This window comes from Anopheles funestus, chromosome 2RL (assembly GCF_943734845.2).
Source record: "Anopheles funestus chromosome 2RL, idAnoFuneDA-416_04, whole genome shotgun sequence".
Classification (NCBI taxonomy): Eukaryota; Metazoa; Arthropoda; class Insecta; order Diptera; family Culicidae; genus Anopheles; species Anopheles funestus.
Window position 1 is genome coordinate 33,490,975 of NC_064598.1, and position 17,588 is coordinate 33,508,562.

Consider the following 17,588-nt stretch of genomic DNA (forward strand, 5'->3'; position numbering starts at 1 on the left):
ATCCGGGAATATGAACAGATCGTTTTGCTATACTTATCATATGATTATTTATTTATTTACCTCCCGTTAAGTATCCCTTGAGTTTGCCCATAGTGCAGCCACTAATCACGTACACTCATCGTTGCCACTTCACACTTATGTACTTCTTTGAAGTACACAGACAGGCGAGTGCGCGCGCGTTCGAACGCATGCATTGCTAACACCAAAAAAAAAGTGTCAAAAGTGGCCATTTTTTTAAGCAAAAGGTTTAATTCAAAATCTGACCGAATAAGTGTACCGAACCCAGCAGGGTTGGTGGCGGAAATTTTTGAACTTCCTTACCCGTTTATGCACCTATTCCAGGCCATTTCCGCAGCGATCCGCATAGGCGCAATCGAAGAAAGGCGCGTAATAAAAAACCAACCGCAAAGTGAATATTTTTTGTTGTTACTTTTCCCATTCCGTTACCGGTTTACCTTCGCTCCTGGAAGCGGTTTGTTTGTCTACATTTTGTTTTGCTTCCCGTGTGTGATCGTGATCTTCTTGTGTGAAGAGGTTCGAATTGTTTCGGACAGACATGGGTAGTTTGCATCCCACTCGATAAGATAATTTTCCATTTACCCCATTCAACAACAAAAAAAAGGAAAACGAAATAGATGTAACCTAATGGGAGGCTAAGCATTTTTGTTACCGTTTGCAAATTATCTTTTGAATCGTTAAATTTTGCTACAATCAGAAAAAAGACCCCAACATTTGAAGTCTGCAATGTACTTTGCCGTTAACGAAAATAAAGGTTCCGGCATCTTCAATCATAAACCCCGAACCTACTCGGGGAAGCTTTTCCTTTCCTAATCTTATCGCCGGTCAAGCCAAGTGGACAAGAAACGAAGTGCGCGAAAAAAAAGTGCGAAGCAAAACAAACGTACGTACGCCGGGTGGAAAACCAGTGCCCAAGGGATTGAATCAACACCCGAGTTACATGAAGGCTTGCTTCTTATCCTATTGCGCAATCCGTGTGGCGCATCCGTGCACGGTGCATTGTGAGAAGCACGCGCCACCGGTCACCAGGGGCGAATGGAGGAGAATCGGAAAAAGGGAAAACCCTGTCCAGATGGGCGCTTTACACATGGATGCGCGTAGGTTTCCATCCGACTGATAGTGGTTGTACCACGCGTGATTGACCACAACAGGCGGATTACTCTTCCCCAAAAATTCGTTACACCGTTCGGCAGCAACAAAAGGGAAACAGGCGCCTCACACTAGACGCTGAACAGTTTCATCTTCAACTCGCAAGCGGCACACGCATTTTGGATAAGTAATGGTAGTAAGAAACACTTTATGAAGGTGAAAACGATTAATATGCGCTAAACGCTTATCTGAGGAAGTACCTGATTGATCATTATAACGATGATGGTGAGAGCAAAGTTTCGTAACATTTACCCAAAAAGGCCCCCTATCTTCCCGCCAAGACCAAGATGCTGTTGGTTATGACCTAAGGCAAAGCATAATTATGCCTCTTACCGTGTTTCATTATTTTGTGAGTTGCAGCACATTTGTCTTGCGCTCCTGGTGCACGCGGGGGCTTCTGGTTGTAGCTAGTGATATTAATCGGGAATACATTTTATCACGTTGTTCGGTTTTATAACCACCCAAATCGAATCAGAAGAAGTGAGGTACGGTATTGTGCAAAATAAGGGCACAGTTAGTTCATTCGATGATCCAATTCTTCAGCAAAGACATTCTTTTCCCTGGGTTAAAGTGGCTCTTTTGAGTGATGTTGTTGAGAGGTGTAGTAAATGGTGCTACTTTTGTAACGTCAAACATTCTAATTGTACAATCGAAATTGAATTAGCAGAAACAAAGCAAATAAATAAATTGATCTTGCCACATTCTAGAAACTGGAGCAACATAAGGTAGAAGATTGCATCAATTTCAAAACAAACTAATCACGGTACGAATTGTTGATTATTTTAATAAATATTACAACCATTTCAGTTATATTGGAAGCTCTTGGATTCATTCAAAGATATGTTTTGTTAAGAGCTGGCATGATCAGACACTTTTATGGCGTAATTGTAGTCGGACATTTCGAACCAATTCTCATCTTTTTTTAATTAGTTAATACTCTATTGCTCTATTATTTGGAATTAGTAGACAAGATTCTGGGCTAAAAATCACAAATCAACCAGATATTAGAAATTACTTTGGAAACAGCTGGATACGGGAAAAATACTCAGATCCTATCAGGTGCTGACAAAGAAGATCAGATTCAAAATATAATTCATGTGAAAAAAAAGGAAAACTAACTATAATTATTAGGTGGCGATCTCAGAAACTAACTACTGAAAGTTGATCTAGATCTTGAACTTCGATGGTGATTAATCGATTAAACTTCTCCTTCAAGCTTCGTGTTAAGGTTTATTTTTAGCTTTATTTCTCTTTGTTTTATTTGCAAAGCGGTTTTGATTAAAATCGCTTTTAAAACTCCAAAAAGCCTTTAAAAATGTTAATTTTAAGCGTTCATTAATGTTTAATAACGCCCTATTGAATAAGCATACACTCAAATGAAAACATTTTCCATCCAATATATGAGACAGATCTTTAAAAATTAACAAAAAATGTGTGATAGTTTTTCTTTCAAAAATCCCAAAAATTACGTTTATCACAACTTCTGATATCTAAATCTTAAACTCCTAACCAATAGCAACTGTTAGCAAATTTATTATTAATAGAAACAAGTAATCAAACACGCATTAGAAAACAGTTGGAAATTATTCGATGTAAACAAAAACATCATCATTGTCATCAATAATGAAAAATAAACCATTAAACGGTAACACACTAATTGTGCTTTGGTTTCTTTTGGTTCCCATATCGGAACTGCTGCATCGAAAAATTATTCTTCAATTACAATAACATTGTATGAGAGCGTTAAAACACGCAACACAAAAATGAATAATCAAGATAAACATTTCATTTTAGATAGATCACCACCGACAGATGTTTTTTCTTTTTAATTTACAAAACGTAACTATTGCTCACTATGAGACAAACGAAAGCGATCGTCGTTACGGTATGTAACATGTTGAATAAAATTAATTAAATTAACCATTCCTGAAACTTACATTCACTTGGCCCGACATCTACAATAGCCCTAGGAATGTCTGGCAAGAATGAGGGCATCGGACCATCTAGCTTTTCATTATATGGCACATGCTACAACTTTTTCTTCCGGCCATGAATAAAAATTTGGATGTTTAAATAATGCCAAAATCGCTCATAGATGGAGAAATGTGCTGCGTGCTGTTGGGTTGGGTAAATTAATTATTTCTTGCACCTAATTTGCACTGCCTGCTGCAGTGTCTAACACTTCGTACGCTGAGAATCGCTTCACTTGGTTCAATATTGTGCTTTTGTTTTTGAAATGCGAAAATACCATGCTGCTGCTATCCGGATGATGGAAGTAATGGAACGTTTTTTCATTGCACAACGAAGGGAAGCGGTAACGGATGGGCTAAACATTGCGTAGCTGGCTTAAATTATTCAATGCAACTGAAGTAATCCACATTTGGTTCGATAGTGCTAAATAAGTGCAGTGCAACGTGTATAAAAAGAACGTAGACTTTCCATCCGCTGGCCACATCAAGAATTTATTCATATAACAATTCATAACTTTTAGTGTCCCTAGTCTACAGATCGTGAAACAATTAATACACATTATTTCAATGGTGAGCAAACACCGATCATTAGTCACTTCAAGCATAGTTCCGATTTCCGATCTTGTACAAGAAACATGCTTAGAATTTGGATATGAAATTTGGGGGAAAAAATAACTTGTAGAGAAAAAAGGCAAAGACCACAATACTATTCGCTAGACAGACACGGTTCACTTCGTGAGGGAATTCAGGAATAGCATTTTGATTTACAATGTCTGACTCAATGTGACGCATCGACCAGGCCATTATTCGTACAAAGTTCTGTATACTGAAAAATAGTGATATCTCTAATTTCAAAAACCAAATTTTGATAAAGAGATGTACATATTTTATACGTGGGAAAATATGCTACCTAAAATGTTCTCTAACAGCTCTAAAAATTCTAGATTCTAAAAAATCAATTATGAAGTCTTTAATGCGTTCTTTTAGGCATTCCAAATTAAAAACACAAAAAAAAAACACTTTTTTAGAGAAGTTGTAATAGCAGTTTACCTTCTATTTTGCTTTGCTTTCAAAAGATTTCATGTTCTCGGCTAATTTGTAATTTGTGAATCATAAAAGAAGATCATAAATAAGACATACTTTAAAAGGGCTTATGATCCGTGATAGGGAGCGTTCCGGTAGTGCATGTTATAAACGAAGCCAGTTCCAAACGACAGGACCGGAGATCGAATCCCATGCCGACCGTCCCCACGTTTGAAGCCGCCGGCATATCTTTAGAGGTCTTAAAGCCAAGAAGAGAAAGATTTGCGCGAGAGAGAAAATGGGGTATATAGTCAAATTGTGATGTAAAAAATGTTCTTAATTATTTTAAATTATGAAAAAATGTTTTATTAATTATACAATCAAGGGTGACCTCCAACATTGATATATTCCATAGCTTGTTAATAGTTTTAAACCCCCATAATAAAATTTAACACTTGTACAAAAATATGACCAGCTTTCAACAATATATCATTACAACCGTTATCACTTTAAGCGTGGAATGTAAAAAGTAAAAATTTCCCGCATGACCTGTAGTGCGTGGGCCCTTCAAAGGCACTGGAATTAAGGGCCTTGTGTTAGGGCGAAGATGATGATGACTATTTCTCCGCTCAGTTACACTTCCGTTACATCAGCCTTCGACCAGAGGATACCAAATATGCGTATGTACTCCTCCGTGTCAGTATTACCGATCACCGGGAGCATCGGTAATTCGAATGTTTGAAGATGTACGGACTGGCTAACGTAGCCCAACCAGGCGCAACATCCTTTTCGGATACGGAACAAACCGTGTGTAGATAAATTTGTGTTATGATTTACTTTCGTACCCTTTTGTTGCTTTTCCCTTTCACTGTCCGCGGTCAGTTGCTTCATCTTGATTAGTTTTTCGATTGACTTCTCTCATTTTTTTTTTTGCTGGGGTCCAAGAAATAGTAGAAAGGGAAGTGACACATGCAGTTTTATTTAAAATTTTCTTTTAAAAAATTAACCGATGCGTTAAGATGCTGCTAGGTTGGCTAATTTTGTGATTGTATCGGAAAACGGGAGGAGCTGAAGATCAACCCATCCATCTCGCCGGCGATCAATTAGATAATTGGCACTGATTTCATTTTCACCGTTTTTCATCGATCGTGCCTTACGGATATCGTATATCGCATAGGGACCGAAACAGAGTACAAAGGATTGTATGCTTTAAAAAAAAAGCGCAAATAAAATTAATCTCCATAGCGCTTACCGGTGGCCAGGCAGCCTCCCAGGGAATCCAATCAACCGGAACGAGCATCGATCGAATAACGATTGATTGATTTGATAATTATTTTTGCGTAAGCCTCTTTTTGCACGGTGCATAACAGGCGGGAGAGATTCTTATGATGGTGAGCATGATGAGCTACCATTTGTATTGTTAACATAATTCAATTATCCTCATTCAATAGAAAGTGATGGCAGTAATAGTCATCAATTGAATTATTACATGACGGGTTAGCATTATCATGCTTTAAGTTATTACATTTCGAACTAAAGAGGAACACATTTCTAACGAGCTTATCGATGATTATTAGCAATGAAGCATAAATTATATTGCATTTAAATACGTTATATTCAAGCGGTTTATTAGTAAAAAATATCATTAAAGGAATACGGGAAATATTTGGCTGATAGCTGACCTTTAAAAAGAAAAATTATCTCAAATATAACAGAGTCTTCGACAGTATAATTAACATGTTTACATGAGCTACGGTTACCAGTTGTCTCACATAATCGCATATAAACCGGCAAGTATTTAAAATTCCACGTTTCCTTAACATTTTTTAGAGGCGTCGATTACTTTCCCGTTTAATAGGGTCTCCACAAGTTTGAATCCGCCACTGATAATTTCATACAAACTGGCCATGCAAAAAAAAACAGCGATACAAAATTAAAAAGCAATTGATATACATTCTTTCTGACCAGCGTTATATAAACTATTTCTTTTTCTAGTTTTTATGAAAATGGCGTTGAAAGTAAAATGTAATCGAAATGTTCATGGTACTTAAAGTTTTAACAAAATTTATCTCATAAAATTATAAAAAAAATAGTTGATATACTTTCACTGGAAACAACATTGCCGTTACAACTTATTTTATTTTTTTATAGTCTGTTCTTGCTACGGAGTGACGGTTCGGATGGGATTTGATATTCGATCCTGTCGTTTGGAATCAGTGTTGTTTTATCACAATCACCATCGAGCCTTCCCCAACTTTGGAAGAAAGCTTCAATATCATCGGGTTCTAATATGAACAGTTCTGATGAAAATGATTTATTTTTAAATATGGAACAAGAAGATTATGAAGGGCCAACACTAGGAAATAGCATTCCTACCCCTCGAAATACGCTGTCACGTTGATCTGTATGTACCTTGACAAGGTTCACACAGCACACCTGTCTTTATTTACAACAATAGCGGCCGAAATAACGCGTCCGCTTTTACCATCAGGCAGCCGAAAACTTTGATCTATCTTTTATTGTAAAAATAATACTCTCCAGGGATAGCAATTACCATCGCTACTTAACTGTGACCAAAACTATCTTTTTTTAGCCGAAACTTATTCAGTGTGTTAAGTGCATTAAACAATAAGTTAAGTCCGAACCATTTGTGTACCGACGCATATTTCATGCGGTTAGGTTATAAGTGAATGAAAAAAGTTTTTTTTTAATTGAGACTATTAATTTTAGTTTTGTGATAAGCGTATGGTGAACAGTTATATCTATGCGTTTGTTTTATTGACCATAATGATTCACACATTCGATACATACCAGTTATAAATGTGTATTGAAGAAGCGTTCAGCTCTGATAAGTCGTGACAATCCATCCAAATATCCGAGATTAATCGGTGAACTGTAATTGTGAAATATTTTGCATCTATTACACCCTCCATCGACCATCAACGAAACCAACATGAACGTTCTGGAGCAATTTAAAGCGACACCACTGACGCTAAGCAAACTACCAGCATCGTTCATCGAGGCGAATCCTTCCGAAAGTGGACAAGTGGTAACGCGTTTTGAACAAATGAAAAATATTCAATAAAACATTCACGTTTTGCGTTTGTGCGTTTATGGGTTTTCAGCCTTCGGATCATCTGCAGAGCACCACACGACAACCGTTCGGTTCGAGCAATGTTTACAAAACAAGCATACTCCATTATCGTGTCCTGGCCGAGGGTGACGACGTGAAGACGGTGTACGAAGCCGCAATTAAACTTCCACCGGTAAGAGAGAATGATTTTAAGTAAAACTTTCATTCATCATTCGCATTAATGTGTTTCAGAACATGGAAGAAGAATATTTTCCAGGCGATGCAATCGGAATTCTTACGTACAACCTGGCCAGCGAGGTAGATTACGTGCTGGACCGGTTGCATCTTCTTGAATCGGCCGATCAAACGTACGAAGTTAAGCTGGCAAAACCTATAAAGAAGAAAAACCCGGAATTACCACATTACGTGCCGAAGTACGTCACACCGCGGAGACTTCTCTCCGAGTGCTTGGACATTCGGATTACACCCCGAAAGGGGTTGCTACAGGCCATGGCTAGCCACACGGCAGATGAGTGTGAAAAGCGTTTGCTAGAGATTTTATCTTCGAAAGAAGGTTCCAACCTTTACAATGAATTGATCCTGAAGAACGAGATGAACTTCCTGCACGTGCTAAAGTACGTGGCTACCTGTAGGCCACCATTGGCGATGCTGATTGAACATCTGCCACGGCTTCAAGCACGACCCTATTCTATAGCGAGCTATGGACGGGAGAACCACATCCGTATTGCCTTTGCTATGCTGAACGATGGGCATGTTGGCATCACGACGCACATGCTCGAAAGCAAATTGCTGCATCCAAACAAATGGGACAAATATCTGTACATATACCTGCGCCAGTTGAAACCTGTCTTTAACTATCGCGAAGAGGATCTCGAACGAAACATTATAATGATCGGACCGGGTACTGGTGTGACCCCGTACATTGGCTTCCTCGAGTATCGCAAGCAGATGAAGAGTTCTAATCGAAAGATTAAGATGGGATCTGCTTGGTTGTTGGCAAGCTGCCGCTACCAGGATCGCAACTATCTTTACGAGAACGAGTTGAAGGGTTTCATGCAAGCCAGTGTGCTGGATCGGTTGCATGTAGCTTCGTCCCGTGATGAGGACAGCCAGTACAAGTATGTGCAGGACATCATCGAGGATAGAAAGGAGGAGCTGGTGGAGCTACTGCTTGACGACACCACAAAGCTTTATCTCTGCGGGGAAGGTCGCACCATGCTTCCCCGCATTCAGGACACGATAGTGACGTGCATGAGTAAAGTAAAGTCTATACCCAAAGCAGAAGCAGCCGACCTGCTGGCGGAGTATAAGAAGACGGGGAAGTATCTGTACTATTCGATGATACGATACTGAGTGGATTTTTGTTTGTTGGCGATGTGTGTAGAAATGGCTGTATAATACAAGAAGCCCATATTTATAACTGACAACCTGCTGAGTAGTTTATAATAAATGAGTTCGGACGTTCGATTACGTTAAACAATCGACTACTGAAAGTTTGTTCCTTATTTCAAAGAACAGAGTAATTTAGAAACCAATGCAAAAGTAAGGAAGTAGACATACCTGATTTAAGATTCCCAATAGCAGGAACCGTTGCTTCATTTCTTTATTGGTTTGATTTCTTCTTCAATTGCCGGTACATTTCGATGACATTTTGCTGTTCACGTTCAATGTTCATTCTGGTTGCCATCGGCAGTTTCTTTCGCTTGCCTTTGAGATCCAACTTCGTTTCGGTTTTCTTCTTTTTGGACGTTTTCTTGGGAACCGGTTCTTCTTGATTTTCTGTTTGTTTTGGCTGCAGTAATGTACTTAACAACAGGCCTTTGGATCCAGGCTAAAAAAAGGGACAATTGTCAATTAAAAGAATGTTCTCTATCATGTTGAATCCACATCCACGAATAACTTACCCTTGGAACACCCTCCCTTTTGGCTCGCCGTGGAAGTGCACGGAGTTTTGGCGGTTCCTTTACAACCTCACCAAAAGGCACTCGTTCGTATTGATACTCTCGCAGCAACAGATCTTCCTCCTCTCGTTGGTTATCAATCGCTTTCTGTTTCTTTTCCGCTATCATGGCTTTTTTGGTTTTGGCAGCTTCTGCGGCCCTTAATTTTCGCTTGCTTACTTTGCCACGTTTTTCATCGCTGATTTTTTCCAACATGCCATCTACTTCGATACCTTTCCGTTTGACGACACGAATTGCTCCCGTTTGATCGTCGTGTTCCACCTCAACACCAAACCTGACACCAAAATTGGCCTCTACCTCACGAGCATGCTGGAGGTTACTAGCACGCATCAGGAACGATTCTTCCGATTCTTTATTGCGCTTTTCGACAATCGAGTTTCCGATTCGCAATTTTGGTTTTTCTATTGTTTTTTTGAATCGTTGCCTGGGTTGATTGGCCTCCTTGGTTAGTACCATAAATCGCTTGAAACGATTCGAAACCTCCTGAACATCATGTTCCTTCGGAGGGTTGTTGATTTTGTCTTTAATGCTATCGTGGGGGGAAAAGTTTTAGGCTAAGATTAAAAGTGGATTTCACTTGTATTCTATTACTTACGCAGCTTCTTTTTCGGCGAGCCGTTTCAGCGGGTCACGAACACCATGGCGTTTGGGAACGGGGATTTTACGATGCTTTGGTCCGAACCGGCCCATTCTGTTGTGGAGTTTTTTGAATGTTGTCTTTTTTCACAACTAAATCCGCTTCGTAAAAGCTGCAAACAAATATATTTCCACACTTAAATCGAACAGATCACACCATTTACAAGCTTTCTTCGAGAGGATTGTTGAACAACATTGCACCGCATGCGAATGATGAGAACTGTCAAAGCAAGTTTGACATTGTTGACAGTTTGAAACAATATTCTGTAATATACTGTAGTGTCAGGTCCGCAACCGGTATCATTGTGAAGAGCTTTCGAAATGTCAGAGTGAATTATGACCATTGGACATGACAGTGTGCTGCGCAACTGTCATGCTGAATAAAGATATTCGTTATTGGATCGTTGTACAAGCAACATCTTCCGTTCTTCCGTTCTTCCGTTTTGTCTTCCGTTCTTCCGTTATACCTTCCGTCTTTGTTATTAGGCTACCAAAGCCTCCTTCCGAAAAGTTATATCTTCCGTAATACATCCGTATTACATCTCAGAAGTGGGATTCGCCCCGTGCTGCCGTTGTGTCATCTTGGTTTAGATCATGCCTAGCCGTGATGAAATGTTGGGCGTTCTGTCGGATGCGGGGATTGCGGTTCCCCCTTCCGCTACCGTTGCCCAGATCCGGAGATTGTTTGCTGAAATTATGGGAATTGACGCCACACCGATACCAGACGAGGAACCAGCTTCCGAAGCGCCTTTGACCGATGCTCCTACCACGTGCCTGTCCGCCATTTTGGACGCTTCGAGTGCTACACCCGTGAAGCGCGATGCCGCCATTTTGGACGCCTCGAGTGCCACACTTGCGAAGCGCGATGCCGCCATTTTGGACGCCTCGAGTGCCATACTCGCGAAGCGTGATGTCGCCATTTTGGACGCTTCAAGCGGTGCTGCCATGTTGGACGCTACCGAAGCGGAGCGTGTTGATAGTGCGGCCAAAGAACGTAACCCGACTAACAAATGCACCCAGGCTACTTACGATGACGAAATTCGCAGATTGCAGCAACAATTGGAGTTAGTGGATTTGCGCCGTAAGATTCAGGCTTTGGAACACCAGGCTGAATGTGCTTCACCACCGATTGCTGACTTAAAGCTCGATAAAACAATCGAACCCTTCACGGGAGACGACGACAGATGTATCATCCAATGGTTGGATGACCTCGATTATACTTTCTCCCTACATCGTGTGAAGGATGCTGATAAATTTGTTCATGCTCGTCGGCTGCTTAAAGGATCTGCGGCTATCGTTGCCCAGTCATCTCGTGCCCTTACCCTGGAACAGTTAAAGGAAGAACTCATCTCAACCTTGAGTGTGCCGCCAACGGTTGAAGCCGTTCTTCGACAATTACGATCCCGTCGTCTCTCCCCAAAGGAGACCGCCTTACGTTATGTGTTGGATATGCAACGTATTGCCAGCCGAGCCCCCATCCCGGAACCTGAATTGATCAACATTATCCTTGATGGTCTGGATAGCCCATCTCTTACTGCTGGGATGCGATTCATGGCAAACAACGTGGAAGATCTGAAGCCTATGCTTAAGAAATTCGAGACTATTCGGTCCAGAAGAGTCCCCAAGCCGACGACGACATCATCTTCAATTCCGGAGAAAGTTCCTGTTTCGACCAATCGAGGAGCAACGCAGAACATCATTCGATGTTACAACTGCTCGGAGTTTGGACATCTTAAGAGTGCCTGTTCTCGCCCCAACCGACCACCGGGGGCATGCTTCACGTGTTTCCAGATGGGGCATAACTACAAAAATTGCCCAAAGAAGGTCGCGAATGCTGCTGCTCATCCGGATCCAATTGCTCGTATTGCGGGTGATGATAATGAAACTCTGGCATTAGATGAATTACAAGAGGTGAGTGTTTCTTTTCTCAAGTTAGGAAAACCGGTTGTGGTAGTAAAAGGAATACAATCTCTATTTGATACAGGTAGTTCTGTAAGTTTTATAAATGAATCCATAGTTCCAGTTGGACTCCTGGCTACGTTAGCCCCTTCTCGATTTCGTGGCCTTGGGAACTCCCGACTTTATACTCGTGGTCAAGTAACGTGCCGTATAAAATTTAAGGAGGTGATCCTCAATCATTCATTTATTATATTACCCGAGAACTCTATGGCCTGGCCAATAATTATTGGTAGAGATATACTCCCTTCGTTTAACGTCAGTCTTACGTACTCTAAGAATTACGTCTCTCTTACGCAGCCCCCTCGGGGGGAAATTGAAACCCAGAACCAGGATTCACTAGATGTAGCAACCAATGAAATTTCTGCTATTGACGTTTATGAATCGGAAATTGAGCTTGATGTTGGCCCCACATTATCTTCCAGGCATTCCGCTATTGTCCTATCAATCATTAAGGAAAATTATCTCGACAATTCTATTCAATGCACTCAGTTAATAAATCATAAGATGAAGATCAACCTCACTCATCAGACCCCTATTTTTACTAAACCCCGTCGACTCTCTTATGGAGAGCGGAACCAAGTTAAGGAAATCGTATCCAAATTACTCGAAGAGGAAGTCATCAGACCAAGTAATTCCCCTTATGCGTCTGCCCTGGTGCTCGTTAGGAAAAAGAGTGGAGAGATACGGATGTGCGTGGACTATCGACCGCTAAATAAGATTACTGTAAGGGACAACTACCCTCTTCCGTTGATCGAGACTTGCTTAGAGCATCTCAGTAACAAAAAGTTCTTCAGCTTGTTGGATTTGAAAAGCGGATTCCATCAGGTACAGATGGAAGAATCTTCCATTCCTTACACTTCCTTTGTTACCCCTGACGGTCAGTACGAATATACAAAAATGCCTTTTGGCCTTAAAAACGCTCCTTCCGAATTCCAGCGTTTCATTAATTCAATCTTCCGCGAATTTATTGATGATGAAAAACTAGTGGTCTACTTGGACGATATAATTATTGCTTCCGCCGATCTTCAGTCCCACCTGGAAACCCTCCAATCTGTTCTGAGGAGAATCAAACAGTCTGGCCTAGAACTACGGGTGGATAAGTGTAGGTTTGCGCATGAGGAGTTGGATTATCTAGGATATAAGGCGAGCGCCTCTGGTATCCGACCTAGTGACCGGCATATTAAAGCCTTACGAAACTACCCAATGCCTTTAAATGTGAAACAACTTAGAAGATGCTTGGGTTTATTCTCTTACTTTCGACGTTTTGTTCCGTCTTTTTCCTGCATTGCTAAACCCCTTACTCAGTTACTACAGAAGGATGCCGTCTTTAGCTTTGATGCTAATTGTCGTGAGGCTTTTGAAACTCTCCGCGAGAGACTCATTCAATCTCCTGTACTTGCCATTTTTAACCCAAAAAGGGAAACCGAACTTCACTGTGATGCAAGCTCATTCGGATTTGGAGCAGTATTGTTGCAGAGGCAGGACGACAAGAAACTTCATCCTATCGCCTATTTCTCGAAAACAACCTCGAAAGAAGAAGCGAAGCTGCATAGTTATGAGCTAGAAACGCTCTCCGTTATCTATGCACTTAAGAGATTCCATACCTACGTTCACGGGCTCCCTTTGAAGATATACACAGATTGTAATTCATTGGTCGAGACCCTAAAGAACCGTAATGGATCTGCAAAAATTGCTCGATGGTCTCTTTTTCTGGAGAACTATGATTACACCATTCATTATCGTTCCGGAACTTCTATGGCTCACGTGGATGCATTAAGCCGAACTGAAGCAGTAGGTGCAATTAGCGAATTAGACCTTGACTTTCAACTTCAGGTAGCTCAATCAAGAGATCCTTCCATTGACTCTTTAAAACGAAAACTCGAAGTCGGTCCTGTTAATGGATTCGTCTTGCAAGATGGTCTTGTTTATCATCAGTCTCCCCTCTATCCCCTCCAATTGTATGTACCTCGTGAAATGGTAGATAACGTCATACGACACAACCATGAAAAGATTGGCCATCTCGCAACTACTAAGACCTTTCACACTATTCGTCAGCATTATTGGTTTCCTCAAATGACAGTTAAGATTGAGAACTTTCTTAAAAATTGTATAAAATGTATTGTATATTCAGCCCCCTCTAGGATAAATAATCGTAACCTATTTAGCATCCCAAAAGTACCGCTGCCTTTTGACACTATACACTTGGACCATCTGGGTCCATTGCCCTGTACTGGGTCTCGCAAGAAATATGTTTTGGTCATTATAGATTCTTTTACTAAATTTACGAAATTATATGCTACTGCTACAACTAACACTAACGAGGTATGTGACGCACTCAATCAGTATATGACATACTACAGTCGACCAAAACGGATCATTAGTGATCGAGCAACGTGTTTTACTTCGAATCTTTTTAAAGAATTTCTAGAGTCTCACAATATCTCCCATGTACTTAATGCTACAGCCTCTCCCCAAGCGAATGGTCAGGTCGAACGCGTTAATCGTGTACTCCGTCCTATACTAAGCAAACTGTCTGAGCTCACCGACTACTCTGATTGGAGTTCGCATTTACGATCTGCCGAATACGCTCTTAATAATACGGTCCATAGTTCCACGGGCTTCCTACCGTCCATTCTACTCTTCGGGGTCGAGCAGCGGGGTTGGGTCGTGGATGAATTGCGTGAATTTCTTGAGTCCAAAACAGAAGACGTTAGTCGAGACCTTAATCGTCTCCGTTCCGAAGCACAGGAAAATATCGAAATATCGCAAAATCGAAATGAGCAATACTTAGCCGATAGGAACAAGCCAGCTCCTAAATTCAACGTAGGAGATCTAGTAGCTATCAAATATACAGACACAAGCGGTGTCAACAAAAAGCTTAACTGTAGGTTTCGCGGCCCTTATATAATTCACAAAATTCTTCCTCATGACCGCTATGTCGTTAGAGATGTTGAGGGATGTCAACATACACAAATGGCCTATGATGGCGTTCTAGAAGTTGATAAGCTTAGGAAGTGGGCCACTAATACGTAAATATGATTAGGTATGTAGTCAAGTAGAATTGAGGTCAATCCTAAGTCAGGATAGCCGAGCTGTAATATACTGTAGTGTCAGGTCCGCAACCGGTATCATTGTGAAGAGCTTTCGAAATGTCAGAGTGAATTATGACCATTGGACATGACAGTGTGCTGCGCAACTGTCATGCTGAATAAAGATATTCGTTATTGGATCGTTGTACAAGCAACATCTTCCGTTCTTCCGTTCTTCCGTTTTGTCTTCCGTTCTTCCGTTATACCTTCCGTCTTTGTTATTAGGCTACCAAAGCCTCCTTCCGAAAAGTTATATCTTCCGTAATACATCCGTATTACAATTCGTAGGAAACGAAACAAAATTATCACTTGTAAAGAACTTTCCGTTAATTTTATGTATCAATTTTCATGATTTAATTATGCTTAAATAACAGTAAAACATTTCAAACCCATACGGTTATTACCAACATAAACTAAATGAAAAAAAACATTGCTTCTGCTGGCAACACTGCATGGTGACCAACGTGTATTTGCATTGTTTATGTTTTAGCTCAGCTGTGAATCACATCGAAATTTGTAAATCGGCAGCATGTCTTTGGAAGTTTTACACGAATTCGAGGGAAAAAAGATAACATTGCCAGCTCTTCCTTCGAATTTTATTGTGCTGGAAGAGACCACGGTAAGGAAACTCGCAGCTATGATTTTTAATAGCTTAAATGATACATTAAATGTGTTCCGCAGGAAGATGTACCACAAGCAGCACACTTGCAAGCTAATGTGCTTCAACCGTTCGCCGCGACGGATGTATTTACGGCATTTGTCACCAACATTGCAACGATCGTGGAAGAGGAGGATGTAAAACCTGTACACGATTTAACATTTAATTACGAACATCACACAGGACACCGATATTGGCCCGGAGATACGATAGGCATTTTATCCTACAACACAGATAGTGATGTCGATTACATTCTAGACCGTTTGAATTTGTTGTCCCAATGTGAAACTGTTTGTAAGATCGGCATTGACCAGAGTACAACTAAAAAGGGTGCCAAGATCCCGATGTTCGTACCTCATGTCGTAAATTACCGACGTCTGTTCAGAGAGTGTTTGGATCTTCATGCGGTACCAAAGAAAGTAAGTAAAAAGGGGAGTTACTTTTGCCCTCAAATCATAACATCGTACCGTCAGCAGTACTTCAAATCATATTTATCATTTTAGCTCTTGATACGCGCTTTAATACCATATACTACGAATGAGAATGATCGTCGCATCCTGGAAATTTTATGCTCAAAAGAAGGAAACTTTTGGTATGAAAAACTAGTCCTGCAGAACGGAAAGGGAATAATTTCTTTGCTCCAGCTGGTCCCATCGTGTAAACCAACGGTCGCAATATTTGTAGAACATCTTCCCAGGCTTATGCCACGTCCCTATTCGATTGCGAACGTGTACCGAGAAGGAGACAGCCCAGCGCTACGCTTTCTTTTCTCGCACAACGAAAACAATCCGGGGATTACCACAACGTACCTTCGGCGATTGGAAAAAGGGGCAACGTTATATTTTTACTTTCGCCAGAGCAGTGCATTTGTCTACAAGGACAGTGATCTAAAACGAAACATTATAATGGTTGGCACCGGTACGGGAATATCTCCATATCTTTCGTTTCTTGAGCTACGTGCAGATGCTCTAGCTAAAGGTGAAACACTAGGTCGTGCCGAACTGTTCGTAGGATTTCGCTATCGAGAGCGTAACTATCTGTGTAGAGATGAAATCAAAAAGTATCTTAAAGCGGGCGTGTTGGATGCTTGTTATGAAGCATTTTCACGAGATGCCGATACACGGTACAAGTATGTGCAAAGTCAGATAGTGGAAAAACGTTGCCAAATCGTTGAAAACATACGCAACCCACAGGCGTTGTTTTATGTTTGCGGAGATTCAAAGGTACTTTTACCACAAATAACTAACACCGTAATCGACATACTGGTCCAAGCATCAGAAACACAAGAGGATATCAAAGCACTTATTAGTGGGCTTAAGAAGGATGGCAAATATCGTGAAGATGTTTGGCTTTGAATTACATAAACTGTAATTATAACAAATGACATATAATGGGTAGCTGCAAGCGATACAAATAAAATTACAAAACATGTTAATTTGTACAATGTGAAAATTAAACTTTCCTTTTAAATGTTTCGTGTGATATTCTTATTGAAATAAGAAGCAACTTACTTGATAAATCCCAGACGTTGCACTCCTTCCAAAGCTCGTTATTTTCGGATGAGAAGCAATTAGTAAATCAGTCGAGACAATTGTATCTTCCTATTACAAACTATATTCTAAACATAAACGTTTTAAACAATATTGCAAACAAAAAAAAAACGTTCTACTACAAAATAGTTCCAATGTTGAATGCTGTTTACATTTGAATCGTTGTGTCCACGCTAAAGAAAAGAAATACTTTCAAAAGCATTTACTGCTCGCACCGAATAATATCCTCTATCTGGTGATCGTTGTTGCTATTATGTTGTTTAAATTGTGGTAAAATAGAAATAAAACATATTGTGAATGTTTCTATCCCGAATACAATTCTTAATTGAATGCCAGGTTTTTTGTTGCAGTCGCACTTATACACACGTTTAACGATGCAAGTAGTGTGGTAATGTATCTGGTACTAGACAAGCGTTCTATGTCAGAGAGTTTTCCTGTTGTTTCCCATTGTTTTCGATTACACATAATTCCTAATCTTGTA

General features: G+C 40.5%; 3 protein-coding genes across 3 annotated transcripts; 2 read left to right on the forward strand and 1 right to left on the reverse strand.

Annotated features, from left to right (window-relative positions):
• Nucleotides 1–6,374: 6,374 nt before the first annotated feature.
• On the forward strand, nt 6,375–8,804 carry LOC125766171 (methionine synthase reductase). The gene is made up of 3 exons (XM_049431889.1): nt 6,375–7,209; nt 7,286–7,426; nt 7,486–8,804. The coding sequence occupies exons 1-3, from the start codon at nt 7,114–7,116 to the stop codon at nt 8,605–8,607; spliced, it is 1,359 nt and encodes a 452-aa protein (XP_049287846.1). The 5' UTR covers nt 6,375–7,113; the 3' UTR covers nt 8,608–8,804.
• Nucleotides 8,805–8,815: 11 nt separating this feature from the next.
• On the reverse strand, nt 8,816–10,044 carry LOC125766173 (coiled-coil domain-containing protein 137). Its single transcript, XM_049431891.1, has 3 exons — nt 9,811–10,044; nt 9,159–9,744; nt 8,816–9,085 (listed from the first exon to the last, which is right to left on the reverse strand). Exons 1-3 carry the CDS (start codon nt 9,903–9,905, stop codon nt 8,858–8,860), a joined length of 909 nt encoding a protein of 302 aa, XP_049287848.1. The 5' UTR covers nt 9,906–10,044; the 3' UTR covers nt 8,816–8,857.
• A 5,295-nt stretch (nt 10,045–15,339) lies between these two features.
• Nucleotides 15,340–17,284, forward strand: LOC125765621 (methionine synthase reductase-like). Its single transcript, XM_049430955.1, has 3 exons — nt 15,340–15,518; nt 15,581–15,976; nt 16,061–17,284. The coding sequence occupies exons 1-3, from the start codon at nt 15,429–15,431 to the stop codon at nt 16,910–16,912; spliced, it is 1,338 nt and encodes a 445-aa protein (XP_049286912.1). The 5' UTR covers nt 15,340–15,428; the 3' UTR covers nt 16,913–17,284.
• The last annotated feature ends 304 nt before the right edge of the window (nt 17,285–17,588 follow it).